Genomic DNA, 15,033 nt, shown 5'->3' on the forward strand with positions numbered 1-15,033 from the left:
GGGGGCGACGCGTCCCGCCCGGCCGGAGGGGACCCGCCCGCCCCGGCGCCGAGGGGACGCGGCCCGGGCCCCGGTCCTGAGGGGGCACCGGGCCGCCCCTCTGCCCGTGGGCGCTGCCCCTGCCATCCCCGCAGGAGACCCTCAGCCCACGGGGACCGGCCCTGCCACCCAGAGCCCCCATTTCATCCAGGGCATCTCTATTGCTCCAGCCGTGAGGGTGTTTTAAGAAAATCCTCCCTGTTCATAGTGCTTACGGGAAGCTGCCACTAACAACAGATTCTCATACTGCGTATTATCTGTGGGGACTAACGTGCTGGTACAAGGCTGCTTTCACACTTTGGACTACCGGATGTCCTCCTGTCAAGGGAGGATCTCTCACTCATTTAAGCAGTGGTGAGGAAGGAACGAACTACTTTAGGGAACTGGAGAGTTAAAACCACAGTGGGGTTCTCCCCAAAACAAAGGTCTGTGCAGGCATGCATGGCTGTGCTTCGTGGCCTATTATTTTGTGAGGGTTTGTGTGTTTGTGATCTGGATTAAAGATAACCCAGAAAGGTTAACTCAAAGGTTATCTTTAATCCAGTTCATTTCAGTGATTTGGTCTACAGTGCAGCCACACAATCAGATGTGATGGCACTACTGAAGGGGCGGCAAGCCCAATCAGAAGGGCAGAAAAGGACAGCTGGTGGCACGGAGGGAGGGACTGGAAGCTGCACCAAGGACAAAGAATTTGTTGACATTCTGTGCATTGCTTCTGGGATGTCAACAGCCCCCTGAAATTGATGGCAGCAGGAATCATCTTGACAATTTGATCCTGCAAACTCTTAATAAAGTCTTACCAAGGGGTTACTCACAGAAATAAAGAATTTCAGATCCCACACCAAGTAATGAGGGAGCTCTGACTACAGCTTGCACTATTTGTCCTCTCCTGACCAGAGGGACTTGAGTGACAGTTCAAAACAAGACACTCCAATGTAGCTGTTCTGTTTGTAAAAGCAATGAACGTCCACTCAGAAATATAGTAGCCAACCGGATCTGTACAGATTCCAAATCTTCAAACCTTTAGCAGCAATCCCTCTGGGTAACTTACCAACACAGAAGAAACTTCACACCAGTGTAGAGCCTCGCAGAAAGTGGGGAACCAGCCAAAACTTGCATTCCTGTGGCCAGTCTCCAGTGAAGAAATGCTCCCTATTCAACAACAACAACAACAAAAAACACTACAAACTCTTGAATAAGAAAATGCAAAGAGTTAACTCTAAAGGAGTTGTACTAAGGTTAACTTTATCTAAGAGACCAGTGCAAATATGATCTGCTGTCTTGTTATTTAAAGAGATGCAGTGCAGTAAATAAACAATCATGCAGCAAGTCAATTAGCCAGTCCATGCCTCAGTTTCCCTCTTTGTCAAGTACAGACAAGGGAATCAATATTTCTTTACTCTGCAGAGCTTATTTCAAGCTTGCCTTCAGTGTGCCATCCGAAGTAAATTCTGTGATATGGAACAAACCAAAAAAGGCTTCACAAAAAGAACAAGCGACTGCATACTTGGAAATCAGAATGAAAGATACTGAAGTACCCTCTTCATTGTCATGAAGGGCAACCACATAGGCAGAAAAAAAGAATATTGGGTGAGAAAGAATGAGAAAGAAGATGTCTACATTCAGAGAAGGAGGTGGAAAAGTTGTGCAATGCATAGTCAAGGTTTAGGAAAGGGAGAGCATGACTGGATGAAATGGGGGAGGAGAGCAGTAACGATGCAGGCTAAGGCTGGGCGCTGTTCTCAAAGGGTTCAGCATGCTCCAGCAGAGAGAAGCACAGAGGACTGTGTTCGATTTGGCAAGTCTTCCAGCAGTTCTCCATCCCCCTCAAATCTGTGCATACAGCTCAGATACATTTGGTACTGCCTGGATCAGAGAGTGCTACAGGAACAGCAACTCTTTCACATAACTTGCCCATGAACTTCCTCATCAGTGTGCCAAGGGGCTGAAAGGAGGACAAAGCTTTGGCCTCTTGCTTTCCGGAACTAGTCTGACAGGCAGGCAAAAGGAAGCTGCAGAGAGACCTTGTGCTTACAAAGCCTCCAGCAGGAGAACTTTTAGAGGATTCAAAAAGAGCATTCAAACAAAAATCTCCCACAGCCTGAAATTCAGCTCACGGTAATTGAACACTAACTGCAGACCTTCAAGAGAAAAATCCTTCCCTCTAGTCAGTGCTTCTCTGAATATAGCAGAGACCAGAGCAGTATTTACAAGGACTGAGATATGTGGTTTCACAGCCTTCAACTACTGCTTTAAAGGCAGTAGGTGAAAATGGCTTTTGGTGGCAGACACTATTCGGATGCTGAAACTTGTAGCAGCCTTTGGGCTAAATTCTGATACCCTGTCATTGAATAGTATCTTGCTCTTACAGAGTTCTTAGTAGTAAATTTCAAATCACTTTACAAAGGAAGCCAAATCTTTGTGTTAAGAGGAGACTTAGGCACGGAGTGGTGACATGAAGTGGAACTGGGAGTTGAATCAAGTCTCTTGTATCTTGACCCCTTTCACTGGTTACCAGCCCCTACTGCTCCCATTTGCTGCTGTATGTACTGTTTTCCACCCCAATAAACACAAAGATTTAAAAGCATTTCAGGAACAGTAACCAAGTGAGTTTTAGAAAAGCCTTATGACTTTTGTTCCCATTCCGTAGATTGTTACACTAAAGCCTGAGGGTGTGTTGATAGTCTTTTCTCAATATCACGTAAAATGCGGCAGAGATGGGAGGAGAATTCAGATTTCCCAAGGGCATGATGCAGCAACAGAGCCGAGCCCACCTAACAGCTTGCTGCCACTGACTAGGGGAGGTCTCATGCCTGCCAGCTTGCCCTGGATTTCTTGTTGCTTCCCAGCCACTGGCTCTGGAGGTTACTGGWGTCCTCCCTCAACTGACTGAACTGACAGAAAACTAACTCAATGAAGAAAGCGGAATGTTTTCGGCTGAGTTAGTGAGCTGAATAGGTGCARTGAAGTGTCCCGTGAGCACCAGAGCCAGCACAAAAGGCTGGGCCAGTTACGCCTGGGGTGGGAACAGTGGTGGCTGAGATGGTAAAGGCTGCTCATTTCAGAAGCAGCAAGTTTGTAGATGAGCTTAGCAGTGCTATCAAGCCACACGCAGAGCCTTGCAATCTTCCTCTTGTACGAGAGATACTAGAATAAATGTAATTTCCATACGATATGAGYACTCAGAAATAGGACACTGCCAGAGACTAGATAACAAAGGCTGACATGCATTGTTTGGGTTAGTGGACAGGGACCAGAAGAAGTCCCTTGGGGAGGCAGGAATTCCAGGATCATCAGTCTAGGTGGAAATATTGGAAAGATTTTAGTACAGTCTGGCTCATTCCCACAAAACTGCTTTTTTTGATGCATCCCATCCACTACAAGCCAATGTCCCAGTTGCTGCCCTTATCTCTGGATAGGAATGTTCTGTGGCAAGAAGGCTTTACAGGTAGCAGTTGATTAATTTAGTTACAGATATAAATATTTTCTGCCTCTAATTCAAATGCGGGCCAGCCACACAATTACAAACTTGTTTGCCTGTTTAAAAGCAATCTGTTTGACCTACAAAACTGCTATCCCCTATCAAGACAAAAATGCTTCTCACATTCTTTTTTAAGTTATTACAGTGTTGCAGACTCCATGCAGCACCCAGAGATACAAAATTTTAACAAAATTATATTAATGACTGACTGCAAGTACTCTGATACTTGACACTGAGAAACAAAAGCCAAACAACTGATCCTGAGACATGCTAGGATTTAGCAGAAAAAGATCATTCTTCTACCCAGGCTTTTGAAGATCACATTTAAAAAACGACCAGTTCAGAACTTACCTCTGTGTGATGCTTTACTTGAAAAGATGCCTAAAAGAGGTCTTGTACAACAATGTTATGCACTGGAAGATTTACATGGGATTTAAATAGAAAGAGTTATTACTGGCATTCAGCAAACAACATTGTTTCGTTACCTTCTGTTTTCCCTCCAGTCAGTACTTTCACAGCCTCTGCCAGTCCACTGTGTTGCTTTAGGAGTATCCTTCGACTAAGTTCCCAGTGGAGCATCTGATACTTTTCCAAGAAAAGCTTTTGAGACTCTGAACGAACAGTTCTTTCAGTACAATCCCTGTGCCCAACAACTTTCTACATAAAAGCCCTCATTATGAATTTTGAGTCAGTGGGGTTTTCTCAGTCAGCGTGTGATCAGGCTTTCTTGCCCTAGAATTGGTATTTCCTGTATAGATTGCATGAAGTCCTAAAGTACATTCAAATGCTGCACAGGCTAATGACTAAAAAAGCAAAACCAAAACAAGATCACATTAAAATTTTGATTTGTAATTGGCAACTCTGTAATCCTCTCCTTTAGCTGCCATCTCATTAACATATTTCTTCAAAAGCCTTTTCTCTGCTTCATTACATAATTTGTGTTACAAAATCCCCCCAAAACCCACCAATTATTCCCAGGTCTAGATGGGTTATTGGGCTTCTTTTTTCTTCTTTTATTTTTCCCAGAGAAAAATGGGGGTTGGAAGGGGCTTTTATGGTTGTAGAATGAACCACACTGAATTGACAGCCAAATTCTCAGTAACACCTGGGATATCTGTAGTATACGGCATTGCAATACATTATGCAAATACTACTGAATGATTTTTACCAATAGCTCTGCAAAGTAGAAGAACTAATATTATCGTCCCCATTCTACAGACTGAGAAGGTCAGTTCTCCTGTATCTCATTATACACCGCCTTGCATGGTCTATTACATCAAAGAAGAGCTCATCACTTTGCACTGCTGTAAAAGATCTATTGTAGTAGCAGATAAGGGAATTTCTAGGCCTTCCATCAGAGAATCCTGAATATACTGATATTGGCATTGAAACAAAGACATGAAATTCTGTTCCTGTTTCTCCCTAGCTCGCAATTCTTCATAAATTCCAAAAAAATAGGGCTGCATAGCCGTTAATATCCCTAAGCAATAAAGCCGCTACATGCCAAAGGGAACTTGCAGCCTGGACTTCTGGCTTACTCTGTGCTGGGCTGAGGGATGACATCTGCAGACCCACCTGAGATCCRGCGCCAGGAGGGGCCTGCTGCATCTGCGGCCTCCGATGGTAAGTCAGTCAGTCCCAACCACGGCCAGATCTGTCCAGGGAGAAAGGGCAAAGCTGGTTAAGGCAGGCTGGAGGTTTCACCTTGCTCATACTCAGATATCTTGAAGTGGTCTGAGGGTCACTGGGGGAAACAGTGGGGTCCAGGTGTCTCCTGGGGCAAGGCTGAGCAGCCACATAGTGGGGCGCAATGAGGCGAGGACAGAGGATGAATGCTGGGCTTCTCCCCAGCGGTGATGGTGGGTGACTATTCCCCCTCTGCTATAGCTGCCTTTCCTCATGAYGTGGGCATTGCCCTTGGCAGGGTGGGCCAGTGTCACCCCAGGGAGGCCAAGGTGCCATGGTGGGTTTGGGAGGCTGGATGCTACCATGACTGCTGCAGCGGAGGTGGCTCCCGTGTACCCCCGCCCTGCCTCCCTGCAACAAATCAGCTATGCAACAAAGGTCCCACAGCCAGTGGCCGTCAGCACGGGTGGCTGAGATAACAATGGCCGTGGTGACATGGCGGGTGGTGGCAGAGCCGCAGGTGGGGGCCACGGTGGCAGGGCGGTCGCAGGCAGAGCCTGCTGTGTGCGGGAGCCCTCCTCGCCGGCAGTGCGGCTGGTGCCTGGGCTGCCTCGCTCACCACAGTGCCCGAGACAGGTGGCTTCGTTCCTGGTTGTCTTTTATGGTGCACCCTCTCCCTCTTCTCTGGCACTCACCTCTGCTTCTGGTCTGGTGGAATACAATGTCACGGTTAYGAGTAAAATATTATCAAAGGTGAGTTCACAGCAGGGGACTGCCATGGTCCCTGGAGGTTTCTCTGTGGATGGGTGCTGGTGCTAACTGTGCGTGGCTGCCAGCACAGGGTGCCAGCGGGAAGGGGAGGTCGAGGCCTGGAGGCTCCCTGCGGCCTCTCCAAGGATCGGCGAGAAAGAGGGTGTCCCACTGCCTGTTGTGCCTTGGAGCTGCTGGCCTGTGGGGTTGCGCGTGGCCAGGCTGCTGCAGCCTCTTGCCTCCCCGCTCAGGAGCCTGCAGGCGGGTGGGAGAGGGCGGATGTGCCCCACCTGTCACGGGCAGATGTGACCCACGTGCCACAGGAGACAGTGTTGGCTGACCCCAACTGGCCTCTTTGCTACAGCAAGAAAGGGGAAAACAGCTTCCCTAACGGGCAGAGGGCAAAACTGCCTTTCTGCTAAATAAACCAGTTACTGTAATTAAACTTATTTGGGAAAGAAGGAAGGAGACACCCCAAAGACCTTCTGAGGACTAGTGAACTAATCTATGTGTGGCTGTAAGTAAACTCGCAGTAAAAACTAATACTTGTCTGGCAATGCTGCTACTTCTCCTTTAAAAAATTTCTGGCTAAGCAGCTGTTCGGGGTGGGCTTATTGCCACAGACACTTTCAGTTTCATTTTTTTCCTCTCAGTTCTTGAAGAAACAAAACTGAGAAGGATAAAGAGAAAAATTATGACTGAAGAGAGCAGATTCTGCAAAAATTGGTAAGAGATCTCTGTGTCTCCACTCGTATAAAGTGTGAGGGTCTCAAGAGTTTGCTAAGATTTTCCTTAATATTATCTGTGCTTCCCTTAATAGAGAGAGGGAGAATGAGACAGGAGGGGGGATATGTGCTGGAAGAGATATAAGTTAGGCTAGCTACTGAGTACTAAACAAAAAGATTTTTAGTTATTTTCACATTTCAAGGTTGCCATTTTCTTGCTGCTTTCCTGTGGAGAGGTTTCTTCCATAGCCTTCTCCGGTGTTGGAGGGTGGAAACGCCTTATTCTCTTTTTACGTAATGTCATTGTGAGTAATTTCACAGCGTCTGGCAGAGGAGTCAGTGGACAGACCATGCCAAACCTTGCAGCTGCCTCAGTTTTCCCTCATGGCTAATGTTCCTTTCTGTTGCTGTGTTTGCAGCTAAGTGACAAAAATATGCAAATTTTCAGGATAATTTGCCATCTCTCATAGAAGAAAAGTCTGAAAGGGGCTGTGAGAGGTCACCTAGCCTGGTGTGTCTCAACTAGTAGCTTGTAGACCATTAGGCAAACTATAGGAAGGAAGACTGTGAAGCACTGCAATTAAAAACAGAGTCAAACCTAACAAGGCCAAACACAAGCAAGGAAACAAAGAATCTGAATTAAAATTAAATTAATAAATAAAGCTTAGACTGAATTTTATTTGATCAGAAAAGAAAACCACCACTCAACCTTGCCCAAAGAGGGCCTGTGGATTTCCTTCTAAAAGATTATAGAGGATCCTTTGATTAAAACAGTTGTTGAATGCTGATAAGATTCCCGGGAAGAACCTACTGCACTTAAAACACTTCTGATAGGTGTCTCTCTAAAGCATTCTTAAAAACTCTGGTAACAGAGATTACAGATCCCCGCAGGAAATGCATTCCAGTGTTCATCCATCCTCATCATGAGAAGCTTCTCCTGATGTCTAAAGCAGATTTCCTTGCTGCAACTTATCTTCCCTGAGAAAATTAGAAGAGTTCCTTGCTTACCTCTCTCCCTGGGGCTTTCTTGCTGTGTCTGCTCTGTTTTGGGGCTGGGCTGTTCCTAATTACGTGGCCTCATGCTGGCTATTCCCTCCACATTGAGAGCCCAGTGAATGTGCTGGGCAGGCTGGTTCTATGACCCAGTCATGATGCCAGGTTCTGTAACAAGGACCAGCACAGACAGCCCAAATGACATCAGCTGCTCTGCCTCCCACCTCTCCGCAGCAGCAGAGCTGAAGTATGCATGTCCTTTCAGGCAGACTTCTGCTCTTGCAGGCCAGCAAGGTTGCATGGCTCACCTTCATCCACCAGGCCCTAATGACTGTCGCTACCTCATGCCAACCATCAGGACCTCCTGCCAGAGTGTCCGTGGCCCATTGCAGTAAAGGGTTTGAAGTGACAGGGACACACCTTACCTCCTGTTGCCCTAGACTTGAATGTCTTTGGGCCTGAAGTAAGAACAGTGAGGCAAACATCCTAAGGCAGGTCCCATGGGATCAGAGCAGGCCCTGCGGGCAGAGGAAGCCTGGGAATCAGCTGAGGCACGGGTCAGCCACCCTGAAGCCATTCCAAGGGGAGCAATAGCAGTTTTATACTGCTGAAAGTTCGCACTTGGGAGCATCTTCAGGAGATCGCACTCAAGCTCTGTTAAATTGTATCTTAATCCTAGTCACCAGTGTCATAAACACATCAATTATTAAAATCAAGCAACTGATTCCTGTATAGACTAAGTGACTCTTCCTGAACCCACTGAGCATGGTGACAACATCTCTGTGCCTCTCAGCCCAGAGACAGTGTTCACGTGAACAGAGCAGGTCCTTGGCTGGGCTACCTTATAATTGGTCCGCTGGGAGCCAAAGAGCTGTACATCTTGGGATGGTTCAGATAACACCCAGAAACGTCTCCATTTACAGAGAGGGACCTCTCTTTCCCACAGCTGAAAACAACGTAAACAACAGCTGTAGCTCTTCCTGAAACAAAAGTTGGACCCATATACCAGGAGCCTCTAGCAGCTGCCCTGTCCCTTTCAAGTGTGTCCCTAGTAATATGGCAGAACCTCAGTAACAGAGCCCAGTCTCTAAATGTCTCATTAGGATGAATGAGAACTACAAATATTTATTTCTAGTTTTTAGGGACAAACCATTTGAGTTGTAACCAGTTCATTCACTCCTTTCCATTTCTGTACTTGGCAGTAAACGAGATGTGTCTGCTGCCAATTTCTCCCTCCATGAGGCCCACTGCCTGCGGTTTCTCACTCTCTGTCCAGAATGTGATGAGCCAGTTGCCCAAAAGGATATGAAAGACCATCAAACAGAAGCACACAAGCAGGTGAGGTGCGCTCCACTTTCTTCAGGTTTTTCTTGCAAATACCAAAAAGCTCTGCCAGCCCTGAAGTATGTTCCTGCTACAGTGCTCTATTTTAAGTATATTTGAACTTCCATAATTATTTAACCAGAAAATCTGTAAGGGTCTGACATAACCCTTCAGTCCTGTTACAGCATCTTTTGATCTTATTGCACACTCAGCTTCAGGGAATATAGCTTACACTGTGGTTCCAGGATTGTTTGTCCCAGCTCCCCAGTAATACAATCACAGATCAGACACAAATACACGCTACTATTGCTTGTGAATTAGCCGAAGCATGCAGTACAAAATTTAAGCCACCTTAAGCTATTGTGTGAATTCTGTGTCTGTCATAGAGGGATGAACAGTGCCTGCTCCAGCATAAAGTTAGATGATGCAGACAAAGATGGACAGTACCTGATCTGACAGAAACCTTGCTTGTACAAAGTTGCATCTTTTTTTTTTTTTTTTTTAAACAAAAGTGAACTGGCAGAGTAAGTTGATTGATTCTTCATATAGCAAGTTCATGACATTTTAAATCTAGCATTAGGAACCCTGCAGCTAGAGGTACTATTTTGAAGCCTGAATACATACGCATGAATTTTTATTCTGTCTTATTAGTTTTATTGATTTAGCACCATTGATTTCACTTGCATAACAGAACACATGAGCAGGTCTCTTGGCAAACCTCAAGAAAGCTAGCATGCCTCCTATGTTGTTATAGGGCCTATCATAATTTAGGCTAGCTGATTATCAGCCCTATACTTTCAAGGTAAACCTCAGTCAAAATTTTGAATACACTTTGTATTTCACACTGGGACCTTTCAGAATTGGATCCCTGCACAGAACGACAGCTTCCTGCAGAATCATCAGATATGGGTTTTCCTCAAAATCTCAACAACATGGCTCAGGTCTGATAGAGAAACAAAAAGTCACCAAAACTTTGTCAGTGATTGGGATGAAAATATTTGGGAGCTCATCACAGCAGCTTGAATTTGTATTGCTCTATGAAAGCACTAACCATCCTGCTACGCTCCCCATGAACTGCTATATGCTTCACTTGCAGCTCAGATGTAATCTTTGTCACCAGAGTATGCAGCAGTACCAGCTGGAGTGTCACAAGGTAAGTGCAGAGTATGATACTTGTCATCCTCTAGGCTGATCCCTTTGACCAGCCACCAAGAGTCACACTAATGGGGGCAACAGCAAAAATGTATAAATCCCTGCCTCCTGTCCTGGACCATCATCAGACAAACTTCTCAACAGTGGCATTGTTTTGGCATACCTTTAACCCTCTGTAAATAAGTATATCCTGTGGTGGTTGTCCATCCAGTCCTCCTGTGATATTTTATTTTAGGAAATAACCTATTACTTTCTCATCCTTGGCACCTCAGGCTGCTGTTCTCTGAGAACTTCCCAAAGACACTTCTGTTCTGCCCTCACACTCATATTACCTGCTTTTCCAAAGAGGAGGTTACACAAAGTGAGAGTCCTTCCTCACACAGGAACCTTGCACAGGAACTGTCGTTGGTGTGACTCCAGGGAGACAGCCAAGGAAGAGGTACACAAAGGAATTGGCAGCAGCTGGGAAGTGAGAGCAGCCTGTCCACTCTAGCTTTAGTCTAACCATTTCAAGGAACCAAAGCAGTGAACACAGCAGGCTTCACCTGGTTCTGGTAGCTAAGTACTGGAATTTTCTAGGTGGGCTTGTGCTCTGTTGCTAACTATACTGACACAACACATCTTACACTGCTGTTGATTCCCATTTTGCCTTATACTGCCCACATTCTCCTAACTTAAAGCTAGTCTAGATAGGTCAGCTCCATGCCTTCATTTGGCTGTGCAGATACATTCTTAAACAGTCACTCATTCCCTTACCCGATGCCCTCTTTTACTATTGATGGACAGTTCACAGTAATTTCCTCTGTTCATGTGCAGGCCAAGGAATGCCATGAACGAGCAGTGAAATGCAAGATCTGCGAGCTGGAAATGCCCTTCAACAAGCTGCAGGAACACCTGAATACCTGTGCCAGCCGAACAGAGCGGTGTTGGGAATGTAACAAATATGTCATGTACAAAGATCAGAACAAACACAAAGATATTTGTCAGAAAAGTGGTCCATCCAGCCATAAGGATGTGAACTTTCAAACCAGTGGAGCATCTACTCATGCAACATTAATTTATCCAACCATTGGTAACCAAAATTCCTCATTGTCATGGACAGGCTCACCTCTGTTAAATCTCAGTGAAAATTCTCCTGCCTTCTTTACAATCCTCAGTAATTCAGATTGAAAGGGATTGTTGTTTAACCAACCACAGTGAAAGGGCCAAGTGTTGTTTTCAGTTACGCTGGTTATCTTAAAGTCAAGTGATTGCACCAGCTTCTTGCTCATTGGCCATGTTCTTTCTTATGCTTCCCTTATATCCTGAAAGTGAAATTTCTTCTGTCAGAAAACAAGCGGAGCTTTCTTTTTCCGTACAGGGGAAATTTGATAGAATTCCCTTCTACTTCAAAATCTGAAGGCAGAGATATGTACTTTGATTTCTTGAGGTTTTTAGGCAGCTTTATATGGCCAAAGGTATCGGACAGACTATGACAAGACAAAAAATATGTGAATCCTGTCAATGATTCCAGAAAGGAACAGGCACCAGTAGGACAATGATGCAGTGGCTGGTAAAATAAACTGTAGGAAGCAAAACCCCTAGCAACGGGACATAGACATTCCTGGCCTAAAATTAGCTAGGACAAGGTAGTAGAGAAGCACCCTGAGCGACAGAGAAAGGGGCTGGAGTGAAATTACAAATATCCTGAAGTTCACAAGAAGGGATATTGTGTTGATTTTGAGTGGTACCAACAGCAGAAGGTAGTCACAGCTCTAATTCCTTCTCAGCTAGTGGAATTAGCATCTTGTCTTTCTCTAGCATCAGTGACCATAAGGTGGGTTTGAGCAGCCTGTCTAGATGACCTGTGTGAGTGCTGTGTTTCTCCATTTTTTTCTCCTGAAGGTGACAGTGACAATCTTTGTCTGAAGTGCAATAAGTCATTCCCAGATGATCAGTACCCCCAGCATCTGGTAAGTAGATTTGATGCTGAACCAAAGAACAGTTAATTTCCTAATTTCCAGCCAGGAAAAGCTGTACATTATGTAAGAAAGGGCAGTGTGTCTTGTGTAGTTTCATGATACAACATTTTCAGCTGCAGCATTACTGTGAGATGGTCTCCACTGCCGCTCCCCATGATTCATGCCTGTCCTAAACCACAATACACTACGCAGTTGGGTGCCATGCCATTCTTCACTTTGTTATTGTTTTCTTTTTACAGAATAAAAGCAGTGCACCCCATATGCTGACAAAGGCTCTTGCTGGCCGGAAAACTTCAAAACCCAGCACTGACCTTTCTCAATCTTCTTCCTCCCTGGCTCCCTCTTCCACTTCTGAGAATGCAATGGCATGGAAAGACATCCATCCCAAAGGGAAAGAAAGGGGCCAGCCATTGACTTCCAAAACCTTGCTCAAACCTCCAAAGAACAAAAAGAGGATTGGCTTTCCCTCTCCCACAAAGGGTGGGCTTTCCACATCACCTCAAGTTCTTAAAGATACCCTGTGTTACGACACAATGGTGACCTGTGCCCACTGCAACATTCTCCTGCCACTTCCAACCCTTCGGAAACATGAGGTGAGAAGTGACACCTTGGGCTTTTGCTCCTATATGCTTAAGTAAGGGGCATACCTACAGAGTCACTACGCGTCACCTGAGGTCCCAGGACCTATTCTGGATTCCAGAGCTATGTATGAAATGCTGGCTGCAGGTACATCCTCTCTGTAAAGCATGGAATTGGCTAATTCCATTAGCTATTTATGCTCACATCCATACAGACTAGCTCCATTGCCTACAGTCTGCCTCAGTTTTAGGAAAAAGTAACAACGACTGAAGTCATTAATTTTAAGGTCAAATCCTGTAAAGTCTTCAGCACTCTCCTTATTTTCTATAGGCTGATATTGGTCCTTTAAAAAGTTACCATGATTCTATCTCAGCTGCATCAGAGATGGAACTCTAGATAAGTTTCAATCCCAACACAGGGGCCCAGTTGTTCCCCTACTGAATATAACTGCATGTTGAATACAATGTTAAACTCTCCTCTAATATGATTGTTATTTATTTGTCAGATCAAGTGTCTACGTTTGACATCTTTACAAAATACTAGGATGACCCCAAAATCAAGTCATGGAAAAGAAGGTATTGCAGAAATTGTGAAATGTAAAAGAGAACTTGTCATCCAGAATTGTTCTGTATTAGACAAATTGGAACAATGGAACAGTATTTTGCAGAGGAAGTACATCTAGAAGAGTTAGCATTCAGAATATCACAAAGCTCTTTGGTATTCCAACACACTGGGTTCCCATGAGGTAGTTGGAGAGACTCAGTAGACAGTTTTTGTAACAAAAGAGTAAAAAAAGGCTAGATTTCCCATTTGATAGTTGAATTAAGAGCTAGTTCAAGTCAAGAGAATAAAAAAACCCCAACACTTTGGGCTTTCCCAGCATTAATTTTTTTTCAACAGGGAAGAACAAGTATGAAGAATGCATTTTAAACAAGTTGGAAATGAAAAGATAATTTACCTCCAAAAGATTGCATGTTTGCAGCATAAACTACTCACAAAAATCATGTCTGATTGCACTTGATCCATAAAGTACCTCTTTCAATAATTTTTTTTTAAGCAGGTGTTGCTTCAAAGACAATACATTCTTCAGTCTCCTGACTCACACACATGTGCACACAAAAACACATACTGTACCTCTCAAATTATGCTAGTATGAACAGGGCAGTACCATCCCACTGTAAGCAGAGATCAGCACAAAAATTTCACAGAACAGCCATTTTGTTCTGGGTTTATCTGTTCCAACACTGAATGTAGGCTTACAAAATAGTTTCAGAAGAGAAGGAATAAAATTCATCTTTTCTCTGTAGTAAAAATTATGTATTCAATAGAAGCATTGATTTAGTTATCCAAGACAACACTTCCAGCAGAACTTGCACTAATCCATAGGTATTAGGTAACTCTCCTTCCACTGTCCCAGAAAGGCTATGAATCTTACCACTTCTCCATTTGCTAACATCCCACTCTGCTTCTCAAATCCTAAGGAATATCCTTTCCACTCAGCCCAGTTAATTAAATGAAACTCAAAGCAGTTGTTCTCAATCTGTGTTTATCTACCTGATTCAGTAGAAGAACTCCTTTACTTCTGCCTGTAAAACTTTCATCTCCGGCTAAAATAAAGAGAGCAAGCACCACAGTATGCAGTGGAGGGTTCGTCTAGTTTTGATTTACAGGACAACTCAAATAAAAATAAGTACATGATAATTTCATGGATTATTTGATTTGCATTATGTTTCTTTAGGCTGTTCTACTTAATAATGACATAGAGACAGGAAGGCTGTAAAACTGTGAATCTTTCTTTAAAGAGACTGATAACTGGGCTTTGTTTGTTTTACAGAAGACTCCTTCTAGGACACTTGTGCTTAAATCTGGAAATAGAGATGCATCTTCAGAATGAAGCTTCAGCTCAACTTTAGCAAAAGGCACTGAAAGTACACTAGCTTTATTGACAAAAAATAAAATTGACTCGCTACTCTGGATGAAGAACAAAATGTGGTTCTGACTTTTATTCCTTATTAAGAGAGGCCTTTAACAGATTTCACCAGAAAACTCTAAAAATAATGGGGCTCAACAGCTGTTGTCATTTCAAATATTTCTGTGTAATCTTGCCTGGGGAAAGCACATCTTCCACCCCACTTTAGCAGGGAGAACAGCTTATTTAAAAATGTTTGTCTGGGGGGAGGGAAGGAAATGAACAATTCAGAATTACTTGTTTTGAGCACCACCAATTCCCCTTCCTGTCACTGAGGCCTTAGTGCATCTTAGGGCATTGCCCAGTGAAATTTAAAAGCATTAAATCCTGCTCTCCACTTCAGTGGGAATTTCATCACTGAACCTAGGGAAAGTTGATTTTTCTCTCAGGACTTGTCCTCACAGAGGAAAGAGATTCTCGTTCCAGCTAACACTT

General features: G+C 44.3%; 2 protein-coding genes across 3 annotated transcripts in view; one reads left to right on the top strand and one right to left on the bottom strand.

Moving 5' to 3' along the window:
• SLC13A5 (solute carrier family 13 member 5) overlaps window positions 1-722 on the bottom strand; it is a 15,316-nt gene extending 14,594 nt beyond the window's left edge. The window contains exon 1 of the mRNA XM_026075924.1: window positions 681-722. The gene's annotated coding sequence lies outside the window, so the exon portion shown is untranslated. The remainder of the gene's footprint in view (window positions 1-680) is intronic.
• Window positions 723-6,335: 5,613 nt separating this feature from the next.
• Window positions 6,336-14,617, top strand: XAF1 (XIAP associated factor 1). Of its 2 annotated transcripts, XM_026075940.1 has the most exons (9): window positions 6,337-6,413; window positions 6,550-6,622; window positions 8,817-8,952; window positions 10,034-10,090; window positions 10,906-11,161; window positions 11,974-12,041; window positions 12,290-12,643; window positions 13,135-13,204; window positions 14,464-14,617. In XM_026075940.1, exons 1-9 carry the CDS (start codon window positions 6,404-6,406, stop codon window positions 14,475-14,477), a joined length of 1,038 nt encoding a protein of 345 aa, XP_025931725.1. In that variant the 5' UTR covers window positions 6,337-6,403; the 3' UTR covers window positions 14,478-14,617. The 2 variants fall into 2 exon arrangements, with proteins under 2 accessions (XP_025931726.1, XP_025931725.1); XM_026075941.1 differs by lacking the exon at window positions 10,034-10,090 and having other exon boundaries at window positions 6,336-6,413.
• Window positions 14,618-15,033: the final 416 nt, after the last annotated feature.

The sequence above is a fragment of the Apteryx rowi genome, unplaced genomic scaffold, assembly GCF_003343035.1.
Source record: "Apteryx rowi isolate R43461 unplaced genomic scaffold, aptRow1 scaffold_414, whole genome shotgun sequence".
Classification (NCBI taxonomy): Eukaryota; Metazoa; Chordata; class Aves; order Apterygiformes; family Apterygidae; genus Apteryx; species Apteryx rowi.

Coding starts and splice junctions, on each gene's coding strand:
- XAF1 (XM_026075940.1), top strand. Junction 12,042..12,289: donor ATCAGTACCCCCAGCATCTG/GTAAGTAGATTT, acceptor TTCTTTTTACAG/AATAAAAGCAGTGCACCCCA. Junction 12,644..13,134: donor CAACCCTTCGGAAACATGAG/GTGAGAAGTGAC, acceptor TTTATTTGTCAG/ATCAAGTGTCTACGTTTGAC.